General features: G+C 39.7%; 1 protein-coding gene across 1 annotated transcript in view; it reads left to right on the top strand.

Moving 5' to 3' along the window:
• LOC131076960 (uncharacterized protein C16C9.01c) overlaps positions 1–17,493 on the top strand; it is a 174,595-nt gene that overhangs the window by 74,148 nt on the left and 82,954 nt on the right. The window contains exon 6 of the mRNA XM_058014312.2: positions 903–979. Coding sequence (XP_057870295.2) covers positions 903–979 — 77 coding nt within the window. The remainder of the gene's footprint in view (positions 1–902; positions 980–17,493) is intronic.

The raw sequence follows: 17,493 nt of genomic DNA on the forward strand, positions 1-17,493 counted from the left end.
AAACAGGGTCATCACCAAAGGAACAACAAATTATAGTGAAATTTTGAGCTGATTGAAACTCACATATCACTGAAGAAAATATTGCATGAAATGGGAGCTATAGACCAAACAAAACTTAATTTTGTGCAACTAATAGTCAAAAGAGTGTTCTTGCATTAGCGTATAGATGTCAATGATGTCGCAAGACTCATTAATGTACCCTTTGAATATATTGCATGATGTAAGTGGCAGCTGTAGTTTTTTAGAGTTGAATGCAGATTTTTTTCACTTCTAGAAATGTTTGTGGAATATTATACGTATTTGACAATTTGTTGCCTAATATCTAGAGGAACATGTTTACAGTACTCATGGAAATATTAGTTCATTTATCACTTTACTTCCTACCTCTAGCTTTGGAATCACAAACCAATATTGTGTTGTGCCTTTCTTTAGAGACGTGCACATCTTGTATTGGACCATTCTAAAATGTGATCCATTGTAAATTGAGTTATGCAATTTCTCATAGTTGAAGCTTTCCTGCGATAGAATCTTTTAGGGGAGGTGAAATGTATTTAATGATTTTATTATGTTTTGAAAGTAAAGATAATGTTTTTGTCTCATGGTTCCCATAGTTGTGTAGTGCCACTTTTTATTCTGTTGGCTTTATTGTTAATCTCAACTTTATATTTATTCTCATATCATGTGAAATCTGCACATCTTTAGTAGCTGTCTGGTTATTTTGTAGGATTATGTTAAAACTATGACTAATGTGAAGTTGGCTCTTACAGACATTCTTTAAAGTTAAAATTTTTATAGTCACAGGCTGGCGTTTAAGAAGCCATGATTGCATGAAATAAATTTAATATATTTGATGTTCTCGAGTAACATATTTTAGTAGCTTTTTGATCATTTCTTTCATTTAGGTATGGAGGATCACCATGGGTGATGAAGTGTTGGATATGCTCAGACTACCTTTAAGTTCTCTTCCTATGATGTATAGGTGAGCTCATTAAAATTATTAAATCGTATGTCTTATTGACTCTTTGTATATCGGAATATCCTCATATCTTGATAAAGTCATATAATTGTTTATAATTATTTTACTTTTAAAAACAAAGGTCATGGTTTGATTCAAAGTTTGAAGTGCAATGTAAATACAATTTCTATCATTTTATGTAGTTTTATCATTTTTACTATGACAAGCAATTTTAATGTATTTATAGTTTTATAGGAATGATATTATGTGTTCTAATTCATGGTCATGTCTTCCGCATATCATGTTATGGACTAATATTATTATCATATTTTCTTCAATATATAGAATGAGAATTATTAGTGATGAATATGAGTGATGGCTAGCAAATATCTGTTCCAATAGGGAAACCATCATTGGTAACCTTATCAATTTTGTCTTTTGACATAATTTCCATTTGTAAACAGATCCAAATATTTAGGTCATAGGAGGTTTGGCTATTCAAGTAGTTAAATAGGATCATGTTTTACAAATTGATGATAAAGAAAGTTTACAAGAGAAAAACAATTTTGGTTGAAAGGAATGCATGTAATTTGAGAGAATTGGATGGCACACACTTCAATGAGTGTAGGCTTCTATTTATTCTTGGATGTGGAAATTACATTGGTGATTGTAACTTACATTGTAAGTTATGTTTTAGACATAATTAATGTGATGTCATTACATCATTAACATAAGCGATAAATGCTTGTGTACAAAGTATAGTCATATATAATATTATATTTTAACATTCCCCTAGTGATTAAACCAAAGAAAATTCCAATTTTGTCCCAAAATATGACAAAGATAATAGTACAAAAGGTTTTGTCAGTAGATTAGTAATGTATTCTTGAGATGTGTAGAAGTGGAGAGAAATATCATCAATGTCAACTGCTTGCTGAATGTAGTGATGGCGAATTTCAATTTACTTGGTTTGAGCATGATAAATTGGGTCCGTCACTTACCACAAGACTTATTGATTGCCATAAAAGAGTGGAGCTAGTGTAATATGAGGAACTTATAGCTCACTTAAAACTCAACATAATCATATTGCTTCACAATTATCATTGATAGTTGCTTTGTACTCTGCTCCAATGAAAGAAAAAGGTACAGTGTGTTGATGCGTACTTTGCCATGAAACATCTCGTGAGCCCAAGAAGACAAAATATAGCTAACAGTGAATCTTTGAGTATTAATAAAACCAGCCCAGTCAGTGTTTGTATAGTGTCACCCTAAAATCATTTGCCCTTCGATAGAGAATGGTAAAGTCGGAGTAATTTTGACATATCAGAACACTCATTTCATTCTTTGTTAATAAACAAGCTTTAGTTGGGCTGAAATGCAAGAGATTTAAGTAACTGCAAAACAGAGATGTGATTGGTGTGCACAAAGATATATCAAATTGTTCACCAATTGTCTATAGAGTGACTCATTGATTAGTAATGAATCATCATATCTTGACAACTTTAGCTTGACCGCCATAGGTTTAGTGAATGGGTTACAATCAATCATGCAAAATCGCTCCAAAATATTTGTAGCATACTTGAGCAATCAAAATAAAATGTTCATGTTGCTAGAACTCTATATGTAAGCAATATTGTAGGTCAATTCTATTAGATTTCCACAATCCATGATAATGAAGTAAACAGCTTCTGGATTTTGATTGTGTGCAAGTTTTTAATCATCAAAATCCAGAAGCTGTTTACTTCAATATTGTAGGTCTCAATTAGTCATGTCAAAAGTAGAACATAGATCAGATTTTACTCACCACAATGCAAAAACCCCTCTACTTGTGATGGCAAGATCATCAACATGGCAACAACAATGACAATCTCATCACCATTCTGTTGGCATAGAGATTTAGATGATAAGGGGTTATTTTGAATCTTGAATCTCAAAGATGTTGATCAAACTTAATGGACTAGGCTTGTGGACCTTGATTAAGCCCATAGAGGGACTTAAGAAGTTGACAAACTAGATGATCACTACTTGGTACTTAAAATCCTTTAGGCTGCACCATGTAGACCACCTTTTATCCAAATCCCTATTCAAGAAGGCTCTCTTCACATTCAGCTGATATGTCAACCAATCAAACTGGGCTGCTATGGAGAGAAGCAATTGAAATTTGACATCCTCATAGTAAAAGAAGCTCATAGTCTATTCCCCCTTGTTGCGAATAAATTATTGTAACAAGACAAGCCTTGTACTTTTCCAAATTAGCACTAGCTTTACATTTGGGCTTGTATGCTCATTTGTATCCAGTGGTCTTTTCACTTGGAGTTAATTTAACCTGCTTAGAAGTAGGATTCTCTATCAAGGCATCATATTTTACTTGTATGGCAACCTCCTATTTAGTTTTGTCTTTCTCTTTTGCCTACCATTGTGGATTAGGTATCGTAAGAAAGTCAAATGAGAGTAAAATGCACGTGCTCATCTAAACTAACAATATGTTTTCCCATGTGCAAGGGTTGCAAATATGATTGAGGAAGTTCATTCTCCCTCACATCTTTGAAGAGTTGAATAATACCACTTGTGTCTCCACTATTATGTGACTCATGATTTGTTGTGGTGAAGCAAACACATCTTGAGTTTAAATCAGTCTTTGTCACGGATATACTAGTGTACAATTAATATTAGCTAGAAGTTGGTACATTGGTAACTGCGATGGAGTTGAAGTACTACTGGAGCTTTTATCTTTTAAAGTATCCACAACATTAGTTCCAAAGTGATCATTGATGGTCACCACCTCTTGAGTTGAAGTTGGCTTGGTTGCTGATATAACTATGGTGTAGGAGAAATGTGATATGCACCCCTGATTTTTTTTGGGGGAAATTTTACCAATTCAAATGGCAACTTGATAATACAAATTAAAGGTTTCTCACTAATACAAAATCTGATTTTACGCTTATCAATATCATTCCTTATGTTGGTGCAATGCTCTTGAAGATTGACATTTTGATTAAACATTACATGTAATGTCCCCTTCTCAACTCTAGACTGTTGGATGGATCTTTAGCCTATTCCAAAAACCCGTAGGCCAATCAGAGACTAAATTAGGGTTTCCATCTTCAGGGTGGATTTCAGAGGGAAGTTTGCAGTGTTGATGTTTATAGCGTTGGTCAGTATCACTCTGAGCCGACAGAGCAAAACTAAATGTCTAATTGGCCTTCCGGCCTTAGACATTTTGTGAGATCGAGTCATATGTGTATCGATTTAGTATTTATATACTCTTGCCGATTTTTGTATTTGAAATTACAACTAAATGTAATCCCACCATCTTTTGTGAAAAGTTGGGTTAATTATAATATAACCGATGTCTAATAAATGAGATGTGTTGGTTGGTAAGTGTTGATGTGTCTTTTATACACGATCAAACATATAATAAAATACCCATAGGCATCTTATCCTCTCTTGAACAAAGTTTCCTTGAATGCTGAAGATTTTGCCTAAGGATCAATCAAGGTAACTCCAAGGTTCTGGTATGTAGGTTCTCTACGTGTGGATAAGCACTAGTGTTCGTTGTGTTTGCTGTTTCATCAAGGGGCCTTACGTACTTTCTATGAAAGCTGGTTCTTGCAACTACTTGACCAATGAGGAACAAGATTTTCCCAATACTAAACAATGTTTCAAAAAAAAGGACAAAAGATAAGGGATTAGGGAGGACTATGATAAACTAGGCCTATGAATAACTAAATGGAGGGCAATCTTAGTGAAACTCTACCAATTTCAATATTGCCATAGAACAACAACTCTACTGGAATCAGTGCGATCTTCTAAGGGAATTTGGAGATTTTTCAAATCATTCATGAACATCGATACCCTCAATAGGATGCATATCAACACCCAAGTAATAATTGAACTTTAAACAATTTCAATATCTCCAGTTGACCACACAAGGCGCAATTACAATTAGTAAGAGGCTAGTGGTTTGGACCATGAGCTTCACAATAGTTCATACACAATATTTCATCATTCAAATTAACTTTAACATCTAAATACTATCTTCAATAAAGTGATTCAAGAAGATGAACAACCATGCAAGAAGCCACAAAGATTGCAATAAAACACCATAACTTCAATGTTTTATTAATCTCATAGCAAAATATAACAACAATTGCTCAACTTTCTCTTTTCACCAAATTTGCGCTACTACTCTCTTCTTTTATACTTTCACCTATTCGCTCTTATTATTCTCCTTGTTAACCCCACAAATGAAATGAGTGAGAGCTTATATAGCATTCTCAAAATACAATGAATGACCCAGATTTAAAGAAGATCAAGGGTTGAGATTTTGCAACCTAAATCCTAATTAGGGTTTGTTACAAAAATAATCCTATTTAGATGAGCATTATCATAACATAGCCAATAAAAATTGGCATGAATAACGAGGAAGCATCCTCCAATAGGGATCTAATTGCCACATCATTTCATAACTTTTCATCTAGAATTTTGTTCCCTTTTCCTTGTTCCTTTCTGGCATATTCAATGAATCTGGACGTAATCCCTTCAATCTCTGCAATGGGAATCTCAGGCAGGTTCTTCATTCGTTCCTCCAAGTGAAAGACCTCATCAAAGGCCACAAGAAGAGTCATCTCCCATCCGTGCTCCAACTCTTTTGTTCTATCAATTAGGAACATGGTAGCATACATTTGATCTCGTTGCTCTTTTGTGATCATGTTGTCCTCTCTACAAAAGATGACCTTGATTTTGTCCTCCAACTCTTGGATATCCACATCTGTCTCAATCTCTATCCTCCTATCAAGGATCACACATAGTACATCAAACACCTTGTCCTGAATAGGATGGATAGTGTCCTCGACTTGGCTGCACCTACTATTGATGTCCTTGAATAGAACCTCCTTCATTTGGAGCAAAGTTGACCATTATAGGAAATTATGAGTTCCACCATCAACTATTCTTTCTCGTGCCAAAACCTGTCTTGATGTCCTTCTTACTACTTGTAATACTAGGATAGTGACGTCCCTAGTATGAGTGAATGCATCGAATGTTACACCAAGACAATGAACTATCTCAAGAACTCGAATGGCTTTGTGTAGTATCTTCATCATATTTCCTACAAATTCCTTGGCTATCGTGCAGGATCTATCAATCCATGTATCGATGAGTTGGGCTGAGTTCTTCATCTTTTCCACCCGATTCACTGACTCAAGAGGGAGTACTTGCAGAGGTAAGACTACCGGATCTTGTCGCCTCAATGGCTCATTAAGCTGGCTAAAATAATTTCTCCAAGCATTAATCTCCCTTTCGAACCTTTTATTATTTTCTATTTCTTCCTTTAGCTTATCATTGACTGCGCTCACTGAATCAGTCGCATCTTCCATGGCTTGCTCGGAGGTAAGTGGACCAAGATCAAAAGTCTCCAAATTATATTCTTTTGCCATGATCCCATCATCATACTTGTCCACCGTTGGTGTAGCTATCTGTATCTTCTTGGAGCCTGTATCATCCCTTATCACCTTAGATATCTTTGTAGCTTTCCTCTTTTCAATCCCCTCTCGAGACTGGCTTAGAAGACTTTCCAAGGCAAATACTTGCTCCTCTTCTTCAACTACAACTTCTCTTGTAAGTGTCTCTCTGAGCCAATCTGGAATGGAAGATTTTCCTTCTTTTACTAGCATTTCCTCGGGCAATGGTTGCTCACCTCTAAAAGGAGATGTTGCTTCATCATCATTTCTTTCTTCTTCTTGTTCATTATCACAAACTTGGAGAGGAAGAGACTGACTTGATGATTGTTGAGGTGTCTTCCTTGTATCTTGTCCATCATTCTGCACTTTGGATTCCATGGACTCATCTATCTCATGTATCTTCTCCCTTTGATCCTTTCCTTGACCTATCTCTTTTTCACGTCTGGAAGAAGCACTAGGAGGATGATCCGGATTTACTCTTTGCTTCTTCTTGGATGACTCTCTCTTTTCAGGTCCTTCCTTTCTCTTTGACCCCTTGGAATGAGAAGTGTTCTCACTTGCACTCGCCTCTCCTCCTTCCATTCTTCTTTCCAAGCTGAATGTCATAGCTATGTTTTGTTCCTTCAACTTTTGATGCTGGACATCCACCCATCTGCGAGTACAACTCAAAACTGGTTCCATCAATGCTCTCAAGTCCGCGACCTCTTGTTCATCCCAATCGATCTTCACTTCTTTGTCTTCTTTTTCATAAGAAGATTGAAGATATCTGCCATTGTCTTGTGCCTGATCTGCCACTCTATAGATCTTACATTTCCTGATGAGATTGAGGGATAATCAAGAGTGCATCTTTTTCTTTACCTCTACATCATCCGAAACATTCATCCAAAAGTCTTCTACTTGAAATACATGCTTGTACTTTTTCCTGGCAGTTTCTTCCACATAACCATAAGGATCAAAATTATCTCTCGAAGCAAAAGATGTTAATTTCCATAACCATAGAGAGATAGCTCCTTTTCTGCATCTTCAGCTGCTTGAAAGTTAGGACAAACTTCAATTGAATTTCCAAATGAAATAGGTATAGGGATACCATTCCCATGCTTATGCCTCGATGCCTTAGCACATGCTGCCAACTGTTGAGTCAGCTCAAGTAGTACTATCCTATCTGTAGGATACCTTGGCAACATATAGGGAGGTGAAGGACATCCATGAATTCTGATGTAGGTGAATTTAGGAAATTGAATGAACCACACACCATGTTTCTTCACAAGCTCTTGTGCTGCTAGAGACAGTCGTTGATGAATTCCTCCTTGTAGTATCCTAGTGATATGCATTGTGAAAGTATCGTTGACTATCTTGTAGTACTTCTTAGGTGGATGATGTAATTGGGCATAGGAATCACATATTCTTATCTCTCCGGGCCCTCTCCCAACAATGCCTCTGTGTGGTAGTCCCGCATACTCATAGCATCTGGCTAAAGAATATATAACATATGAGCTCATGTGGAATGACGTAGTAGGGACTAACCTCCTCAACTATACATCTAGGTTGTTACTCATAATTCTGACCCAGTTGAACATATCTTTCCCTTGTATGATCACTTGTATAAAGAAAAACATCCACTTGTCGAAAAAGAAGGCTTGAGAGGCACCTACAACTCGATTAAGCATGGTTATCAAGTCTCTGAATTCTTCTTGGAAATCAATTTTGTGAAGTACTTTGGGTATCTTATTCAAGCGAGGCCTACTCTTGAGCAACCAATTCTTATTGATGAAATTCAGACAAGTATCAGGATCATCTTCATAGATAGACTTGGCTCCTTCTAGGCTCTTGTAGATCATATCCCTCTACTCAGGGAGATGAAAAGCTTCACTTATAGCTCCCTCTGAGAGATAGGCGAGGACAGTCCCATCCTTGGCCACAATTGTCCTTGAGTGCGAATCATAGTGCTTGGCACATTCGATCATTAGCTCATGACACCTGACTGCAGGAGGGAAAACTGCTGCTTTGATGATTCCACTCTCAATTATCCTCTTGGCTATGGGTGATGGCTTGTCGATGTAGGTTGGTGTCTTCGACGTTGCTCCACTTGGACGTGATCTTTGTCTCAAAGTCTTCACTCCTTTGATCTTCTTTGATTAGGGCTTGTCGAGTAGTGGATCCACTCGCCTTGGGGGCTGCCATTTGTCACCTATGGGAAGGTTTAAGTTCGGGTTTTAGGTATAGTCACAAAGATAGGTGATTCAAGACCTTAAAAAGAACAATTGAACTCCAATTTTGAAAATAAATGAATAAGCTTTGAAATTACAAATTTTCAAATTGAAATTACAAATGAATCAATCTAAATAAGAAGACCTATCTTTACAAAATAATCTTTATTGAACTAAATCAGATCTTCATCAAAATTTAGACATTGCACATACCTCAAATTTGATCTTGATCTTTGAAAGAAATGAACCTGAAAAGAGGGGTAAATAATATCTTGCTATTGAATTTACTTCCTTCCTACATGATGTTCTAAGAAGTTCGCTCCCCTAAAAGATTCAGGTCCGCACCTTAAGTATACCAAATTCACTTTTGGAGGATCGCTGTTCTGCAAGCTTGCATTTTAAATCCAAATTTCGCCTCCTCAATCATCAATTATATTCATTGCTCCTTAAATTCGCAATTCGGAGAATCAGGTCTAGGCTTGAAGATTGTTGAATTTGTCTTGACCTGCCTTATTAAGTTTTGAAATTCGCCTTCAAATCAGCTACTGCAGTTTTCTCTTTCCAGTTTGTTCTTTGTAGAATTCGGCTCATGAAGATTATTAACCTTTCTTCTTAAGATCTGAAATTGGCTTCTTTAATACTTGATGAAATCTGCTGATGAAATTTGCTTCCTAAGTCCGCTTCTTAAATTCGCTCTAGAGAAGAATGTGTTTGAATGAATGATGAATGACTAAGATGTGTTCTTTCTTATATGGGTGCCAGCCGACTTTGTTTGAATAAATAAAATTAATTGTATCTTCCCCAAGCTGGCCGACTTCTTCATTGGAAATTCAAATTTGCTCTTGGCACCAAAGGTGAGATTGGTTTATTAATGCATCAAACCACCTTGTTTGCTTCTAGGCCACTTGCATCTAGCCTCCTCTCCATTCAGTTTTTACCACAATGCAATACACTTTCGCCCTTGTACCTTCGAGAGGTACATGCCTTTAACATCAAAATCGCTTGTGTACCCTTGGAAGGTACATACCTCTCTAGTGAAATTCGTTTCTGTACCTTTGAAAGGGTCAAGAGCGAATTTAGCATTTTTGCTCAAATCCACTCAATTTCTCATAATCATTCACTCTTCAAGGCTTTAAACTTCATAATTATTCTTCCTCAAAGCATAAACAAGTCATTTGCCTCCAAAATTGCTTAGGAATGGGTTCGTTCAAGGGTTTAAGAAAGATACAAGGTCCCTTGAAGAAGTTCACTCCTGTACCTTTGGAAGGGTTAGGAGCGAATTTGGTGCATGAAGCTTAGATGCCTACCAAATGCTCATTCCTCTCCCTTATCCACGTTGCTATGGTCTTGAGGCATGCTAAAAGGTCACCTTTAAGGCTTACTTGCTCAAAATGTTGGATCAAACACGTCTTAACTTTTTCACTTGTGTACCTTAGAGAGGTACGAGACCCTTAGGAAAATTCGCTCCTGTACCTTTGGAAGGGTCAGGAGCGAATTTGACAATATTGCTCAAATTCTTATCATTTCTTCATTTAACTTCATTTGAATTCACTTCAAGGGCATGCATGAATCAAGTCCCCTTCACTCAAGGCGTAGAATCATGAATTTGATCCAAATAAAGGGCAAAAAGGTGTTTTTAGAGAAGTTCGCTCTTGCACCTTTGGAAGGGTCAAGAGCGAATTTGGGTTTTGAGTCAAATTCCTCACTTCTTGTGGTCAAAGGGTCATTCAAACGTTGAGTCTAAGCTATATCCACCTTAATCAATGCTTTGGAGCATAGGTTTGATACAAATTAGAGGCACAAAGGAGACTTCAAGAAAATTTGCTTCTGTACCTTTGGAAGGGTCGGGAGCGAATTTGGCTTCATGGCTCAATTTCATCATACAATCTTGTTGCAAATTCCTTCAAATGCATGGATAGATCATCTTTCTTTCAATCACATCATGGGAGCAAGGATTTTGATGCGAGTTAGGAGCAAGAGGGGAGGTCTAAGGAAATTCGCTCCTGTACCTTTGGAAGGGTCAAGAGCGAATTTGGCTCTTAAGCTCAAATTCTCAACTTTTTTCAAATTTCTAAGTTCAATCTTGTTTAAATTCATCTTTAAGGGCAAGTTCAAGCTAATTTCCTTCCAATCCATGCCTTAGAGTGAGGGTTTTGTCCAAAATAAGAGCCAAGAGGGAGCCTTAGAAGAATTCGCTCCTGTACCTTTGGAAGGGTCAGGAGCGAATTTGGTGTTCTCACTCAATTTCTCCATTTCCTTTTCAGTTTTCATGTCTAAACGTCATAGCCTTGCTCCTCCAAAGGGAAAATGAGTTAAGTTTGCATCACACATGGCCTTGAAGTGCAAGAATTCATTCAAATTAAGGCAATGCTCTCCTTCTTGAGGAATTCGCTCTTGTACCTTTGGAAGGGTTAGGAGCGAATTTGGTGTTTGCATCCAAATTCTCATTGCTCATGACCAAAATTCGTTCAAATTCAATCTCTAAGTGCACGTCTAGGTCAACTTCACCTTGGATGGGGGTTCAAAACAAGAGTTTGACTTGATTTAAGGGCAATAGAGAGACTCCTAAGGATTTCGCTCCTGTACCCTTTGAAGGGATATGAGCGAACTTGGTCTTTTCAATCGAATTGCCTTCATTTGTCTTCATCCTTCATGAATGTACTCAATCTTGGCTTTATCTTACCAACTAACACTGTAAAGGAGGTCCTTGACAACACTTGTTCTAACAACTCACCCCTTGATACACATTCTTGACTAACTCTAAAACTTCTTAGGTTTCAAAGGCAAAGCCACACTAAGATTTACACTTAGACTCCTGGCATGGTGCAAAGACTTTCTCATTCTCAATCAAGGATTCACCCTAAAACAATCCTTAAGAGTGACATTTACACTTAGACTCTTGGCATGGTGCAAAGACTTTCTCATTCTCAATCAAGGATTCACCCTAAAACAATCCCTAAGAGTGACTCAAAAGGAGGCTTTCCAGAGGAGACCCTAATTTACCCGACCTGGGCTATCACTGACTCACTCAAATCATCTGACAAGCAGAGAGAAGCAGGACAAAGAGAAATCAAGACCCCCAAAAAAGGGGGGTTCCCATTTTGATGGGGCAATGTTGCGAAATGGTCTACCAATAATAGAGAGATAAGTATTTCTTTGTTTGTTTGTACCTTTGATTAATGATCATAAATTTTATGTAGAGTATAAATTCATGCAATAACACTGGTAATAATGTATCATGTATGCTTCATTAGATGAACTATTATTAATCTCTTTGAAATGCTTTTAGGATGGACCAAGAAGCATAAGAGATTGCATTCAAGGAAGGAAGAACTTGATGCTTGCTGCCATGGGACTAAGTTGGTGGTACATAACTGGAGACATCTCTCAAAGTCTCTCAAAGAGGAAGAACTTTTTTAGATTGTCACTACGATGAGTTTCTTCAAAGAGGAAAAATTAATGTTTAGAGGGAGTCTGAGGCAACCTTGGACAAGGAGGTCTGTAGGTTGATGCAAGTACTTGGAGTTTTAGAGGGAGCCACATTATCATGAAAACCTGAAGTGGATGATGATCCAGTTGAGCCTTTTGGATTCTACTGATAGGCCTAGAGATATTATCATGGATCAAAAGAGACCTCTTTGGGCAAGGAATACTTCATGATTGCAAGATTGTTTGGACAATCGTTGGAGCCGACAGTTATTCATTGTGATAACCAAAGCTGTGTGAAGCTTTATGTCAATCCTGTGTTTCATGACAGACCAAAGCATGTGGAGATCAAATATTACTATATTAGAGATATGGTGCAAAGGAATGCGATTCATTTGAGGTACATCAACACTAATGATCTGACAGCCGATATTCTCACCAAGCCTCTTGCCCGAGTGAAGTTTGTGCACTTTCGAGACAAGCTTGGAGTTGTGGAGAATGAACCCCTAGTTGAGAGGGAATCTTAGCATTAGTGATTTCTTGAGATGTACTATAAAGCATTCTTCTCTGTGAGGGAGAAGTTTGAGGTGCAAGCCCTTGTTAATGCATTCTTCTTTGTGAGGGAGAAGTTTGAGGTGCAAGCCCTTGTTAATGCATTCTTCTTTGTGAGGGAGAAGTTTGAGGTGCAAGCCCTTGTTAATGCATTCTTCTCTGTGAGAGAAGTTTGAGGTGTAAGCCCTTGTTCCACCCTCTGCGAGTAGGTATGGTGGATCCACCCTCTGGGAGTAGCCATGGTGGATGTCATGTGAGAGATTCCATGACTTAGCACTTGTGCTTATTCACCCTCTGGGAGTAGCCATGGTGAACGTCATGATGAGATGACGACATCACGTTGAGAGACTGTAATGTCCCCTTCTCAGGCATGATGTTTCAGTTGACCGATGGCCTATTTCAGAGACCCGTAGGCTACTCAATGGGTGAAATTAGGGTTTCCAGTTCTGGAGGTTGTTGTTGCTCGTGAATTAGAGTTTGGATCGCGGATTCTTTCTGGGTTTTCAGAGGGCTTTGCAGTGGTATGTCCGGCTTTGCGTTCCGAGCACTTTTTGGAATTTACTATTTTTAGTAAATTCTATTTCTGGCAGTGGTCCTGATTATTTCGGCACAGTTGGTTCTCTTCTTCAGTTGGTTCAGTTGGCTTCGTCACTTTTGGCCTTGGGATGTTTTTGGAGAGATAAGTTCATTTCATTTAAATAATGTTATGTTTTAATGTTATATTTTAAAGTTGACCCCTTGGCCTAGCTTCATCACTTCAAGTTGTTTTAAAAGGTGGTCTTCAAGGGTGGACGCATCATGGAAGGGATTTAATAATTCCTAAGGTCTAAAATCTTGCTTATAAAAAGGGGTGCCAACTTTATGAAGAGAAGTGAATTAAAATAAAGGTTAATTAAAGCTTTTAAAAGTGGCGCCATCTCTTGGAGGAAAATTCAAATGTGAAATTAGGGCGCACTTTCTAGAAGCCTCTTGAGATTCCTTGTTAAGCTTATAAATGGAGGCCTCTTCCCTTCATTTGGGCATCTTATGTCTATTATAATGTTACTCTGCCGGAATGGTATTGGGGTTGCTTCGAGGAATGATGCCTCCTAGCCTTGGCATTGCTTCTTTCTTGAAAGATAGCAACTAGTGGTGATTTAGTGTAGTTGTGAGAGTTTGTAGTGAGGATTGCATTGTAGCTTGAGTTGTGCTGGAAGTTCAGTTATTTACATTTCATTTCATTTTCGGGAGTCCTGGTTAGCAGGGCAGATTTGTAGTTTCACTCATATATTTCGAAACAAAAACATATTCATTCTGGGTATTGCATATTTCCTCTTGTTTTGGCTGGCACTCCTTTGTGCAAATTTGCAGATTCTAATATGAAGTGTTTTATTTTATAGAGAAGAATCGCCATTCTTGCCTGGCATCACTGCTGGGAATTGCCTTGGGGTTCGTGTTAAATAATCTGTTGGGTTAATGTTTGATTTCTTGGTATTGATTTGGTCGCCTCCTTCATAGGAAGCCATTGCTTTTGGTTTTGGGTCATTTGGACTAGTATTGAGAGAGTAAAAAGCATTTTTAGTGATTCCATGGTGTTGCTGATTAAGCATTTCAAGTGTAGGTCTGTCATAAATCAGAATATTAAGATTGATCTTTGAGAAGAATGTTTTGGACTTATCATTTTTGTTAAGCCCAGGAGAGTCTTCTATATTGTTGCAGCATTGTATAGTCTTAATCTTATGATCTTGGCAAGCATTCACTATCAAATTGTAAGCTAAACAGTAGTACTGGCAGCATTTCTTCTCATTTTCATTTCACGCTTGTTATTTACATTTAATTCCATTTCTAAGTTCTTAGCATCTCCGCCATATGGTAGCTCCATTCCCACCCTGGGTTTGAAAGCACATGCTTGGTGTCGAGTTTGTTGTCGGGAATAATCATTATGTTATGTTGTTATGTTTATGTTGTCGTCGGTAATAATGAGTTACGGCGGTCAGTTAGTTAGCCGACGGGTAGGTAGTTGGAGTCGCGACGGTTGTGTCGCACCCCTTCGGCTGTCATATATTGTACCACCTCCGGGTGTTGGAGGACATGTAATATTGACGACAGATTATAATATGAACATCCTTTGACATTAATGGCAAGCTTATTCTGGTACTTCTTTTGTATTTGCATTGTGCATTACTGTTCAGTTTCTGTATTCTTCCTGTTTACCCAGTGAGGTAAACATTTGGCGCCGCTGCCGACACGAACTCGGGAACGGAAGACACGGATGGCGCACAGACCCAATGGGCCTACCTGTTGCTGAAATAAACCCAGAAGTCGACGATGCCCAAACAGAACTCTACGTAGGAGAAGAGACCACGACGAGAGAATTTTCAATTCTACTCCAAGTAGCCATTCAGACCTACGTTCGACGAGAGGCGGCGGAGGCGGAAGTCCCACCAAGTGCCGTGTGGACAGCGTTGGAAGTGAGTCCGGAGGTAAATCGGTTGATGAACCATCTCCCCCGATTGCTAGCACAAGCATCGTTGGCACAAGCTCGCCTGGAGGAGATTGCCCGGGAGGAGCGACGCCAAGAAATTTTGCAACAGTACGAGGAACGAGAAGCAGAACGAGATGGCGCCAGGTCAGGGGCATTTGAACCGTGAGCCATACGGGACGGAATAAAAGAACACTTATTGTAATAATTATGTCATATTGTTGGCATAAACTTGTCTTCCACATTATGAATGAATAAAAGTGTTCTACTTTTGATGTCATTAAGTATATAGGAAGCTGTTGGGAATTAATGCCCAATACACTGAATAAAGACAAAAATAAGCAACAATATATAGATGAACGTGCAGTAGCCCAACGTGCCTTGATCCTTGAACAGCAAGCGGAAAGGCGACAGAGATATAAGCGAAGAGAGGAGGAACGCTCCGAAGGGGACGGTGAGGCCAGCGGCCACCCACGGAGTCGGGAGGAGTTACTTGCGGAAACCCGCCGCAGGATAGAGTGTACCAAAACTCAGTTGAGGGAGTTGAGGGACTTGCCACACACACCAGAGGCTAGCAAAACTCCAAGGAGTGGGGAGGAGGCAGGAGAGGGAGAAGACACCGGGGCTGCCAGGAGTGTCTGAGGGACACCGGGGCACGGCGGTCAAGCACCCCTTATAGGATCTGACCCATCCGGAGTAGGACAACAGCCACCAGTAGTAAAAAGGCAAGGTATGGCACAAAAACAAAAACTTCCAAAGTTCCATGGGGATGGGAAAGAAGACCCTGTCCGCCACTATCGCACTTGTGAAACAATTTGGGGAGCAAATGGTGTTACCGATGAGGACGAGTGGGTAACACAGTTTCCCTCAACCCTGAGGGGTGTAGCCATCGACTGGTTTTCGGATACGAATAAGGCTAAGATTAGCACATGGGCAGACCTGAAGAAGGAATTTCAAGCAGAGTTTCGTCTCTTAAGAGACGATAATGAGATCGTAGCCGAAATCTACGGCACGAAACAGAGGAAGGACGAGACTGTCCGAACCTATAGCCGGCGGCTCAAAGAGCTGTTAGGAAAGATGGAGAACCAGCCGGCAGACGGACTGAAAAAACAGTGGTTCGTGGAAGGTCTAAAGAAATCCCTTAGACGAAAAATGAAGATAGTACCTCCCTCTTCATATTCCGACGCCTATAACAGGGCAATGGATTTAGAAAGTGAACAGAAGATGTCCAAGAAGAAGAAAAATAAATCCTCGTCGGAGGATGATTCCTCTTCTGACAAAAGTGATAGCAGTGATGACGACTCTAATCGGAAGGTACGGGCTCTCCAAAAAGATATGGAGCGAATGATGAGAGAGATAAAAGCAACCAAAGGAAGCACAAGCAAGGGCGACGAAGGGGAGTTATGGTGCACGGACTGCCGTACCGACGGACACACCAAGGGGTCTTGTCCGAAAAAAGCATTTTGTGATATTTGCCAGATTGCCGGACACCTTACCAAGGAGTGTCCGTACAATATGAGGACCCGTAGCCAATAGGTTCTCTTTACAGAACCATCTGCGTCAGCCGGCACGTCCCAGCCTGCGAGCAACAACGCCTCGTCTGGCGGCTATCGAAACAACAGGCGAGGAAGAGGTAATAATAACAATACAAACAATAACGGAAGCCGTCTCCAGTATGACGCCAAGGGCCGGCCAATTATCCAATGTAGGGCCTGTAATCAGTGGGGGCACTTCGCCCGTGATTGCACGAAGGAAGCCACCCCTCAGCACCTCTGCCGTTGGTGTGGGCCAGGCGACCATGAGGACGCAAATTGCCCGCAGGCAGGGGTTAATCTCCTCAACATTGAGAAGGCTGAGAAGACTGGTGAGAAAGAAGTACTGGCGATCACCCGCGCCCAGATGAAAAAAGCCACTTATCTCGACCCCCGTACGGAGAAGGAGAGATTACGGGAGGCAAAGGCCAATATTGAACGTGAGATGACGACCGAACGACGGGACAACGAGGTGGCGAGTACATCATTCCGTACGGAAGTGGAAAATAACATCATTGAGCAAATCTTGCAGATAGAGGTGCCGATAAAGGTAAAAGACCTTCTAGACTCTATGCCACAATTGAGGACTGCCATCCTCACCAATGTGCAAAGCACCGCATCGTCGAGTGCACCACAGGTAGGGGTTCCCGCCACCGCATCGTCGAGTGCACCACAGGTAGGGGTTCCCGCCACCGCTACGAAGAGTACACCACAGGTGGAGGTTTCCGTCAGCCCTTCGACTGACCCGATGTTACTAGCCTTGAGCAGTGGTAGACACCCAGCTGTGGTAGAAATGGGTATCCGTGGGACCATTCTGAAGGACACCATTGTGGACGGTGGATCTGGGGTGAATGTACTACCAGAAGAAACATGGAAGCGGCTAGGGAAGCCCACCCTG

Source organism: Cryptomeria japonica, chromosome 9, assembly GCF_030272615.1.
Source record: "Cryptomeria japonica chromosome 9, Sugi_1.0, whole genome shotgun sequence".
Classification (NCBI taxonomy): Eukaryota; Viridiplantae; Streptophyta; class Pinopsida; order Cupressales; family Cupressaceae; genus Cryptomeria; species Cryptomeria japonica.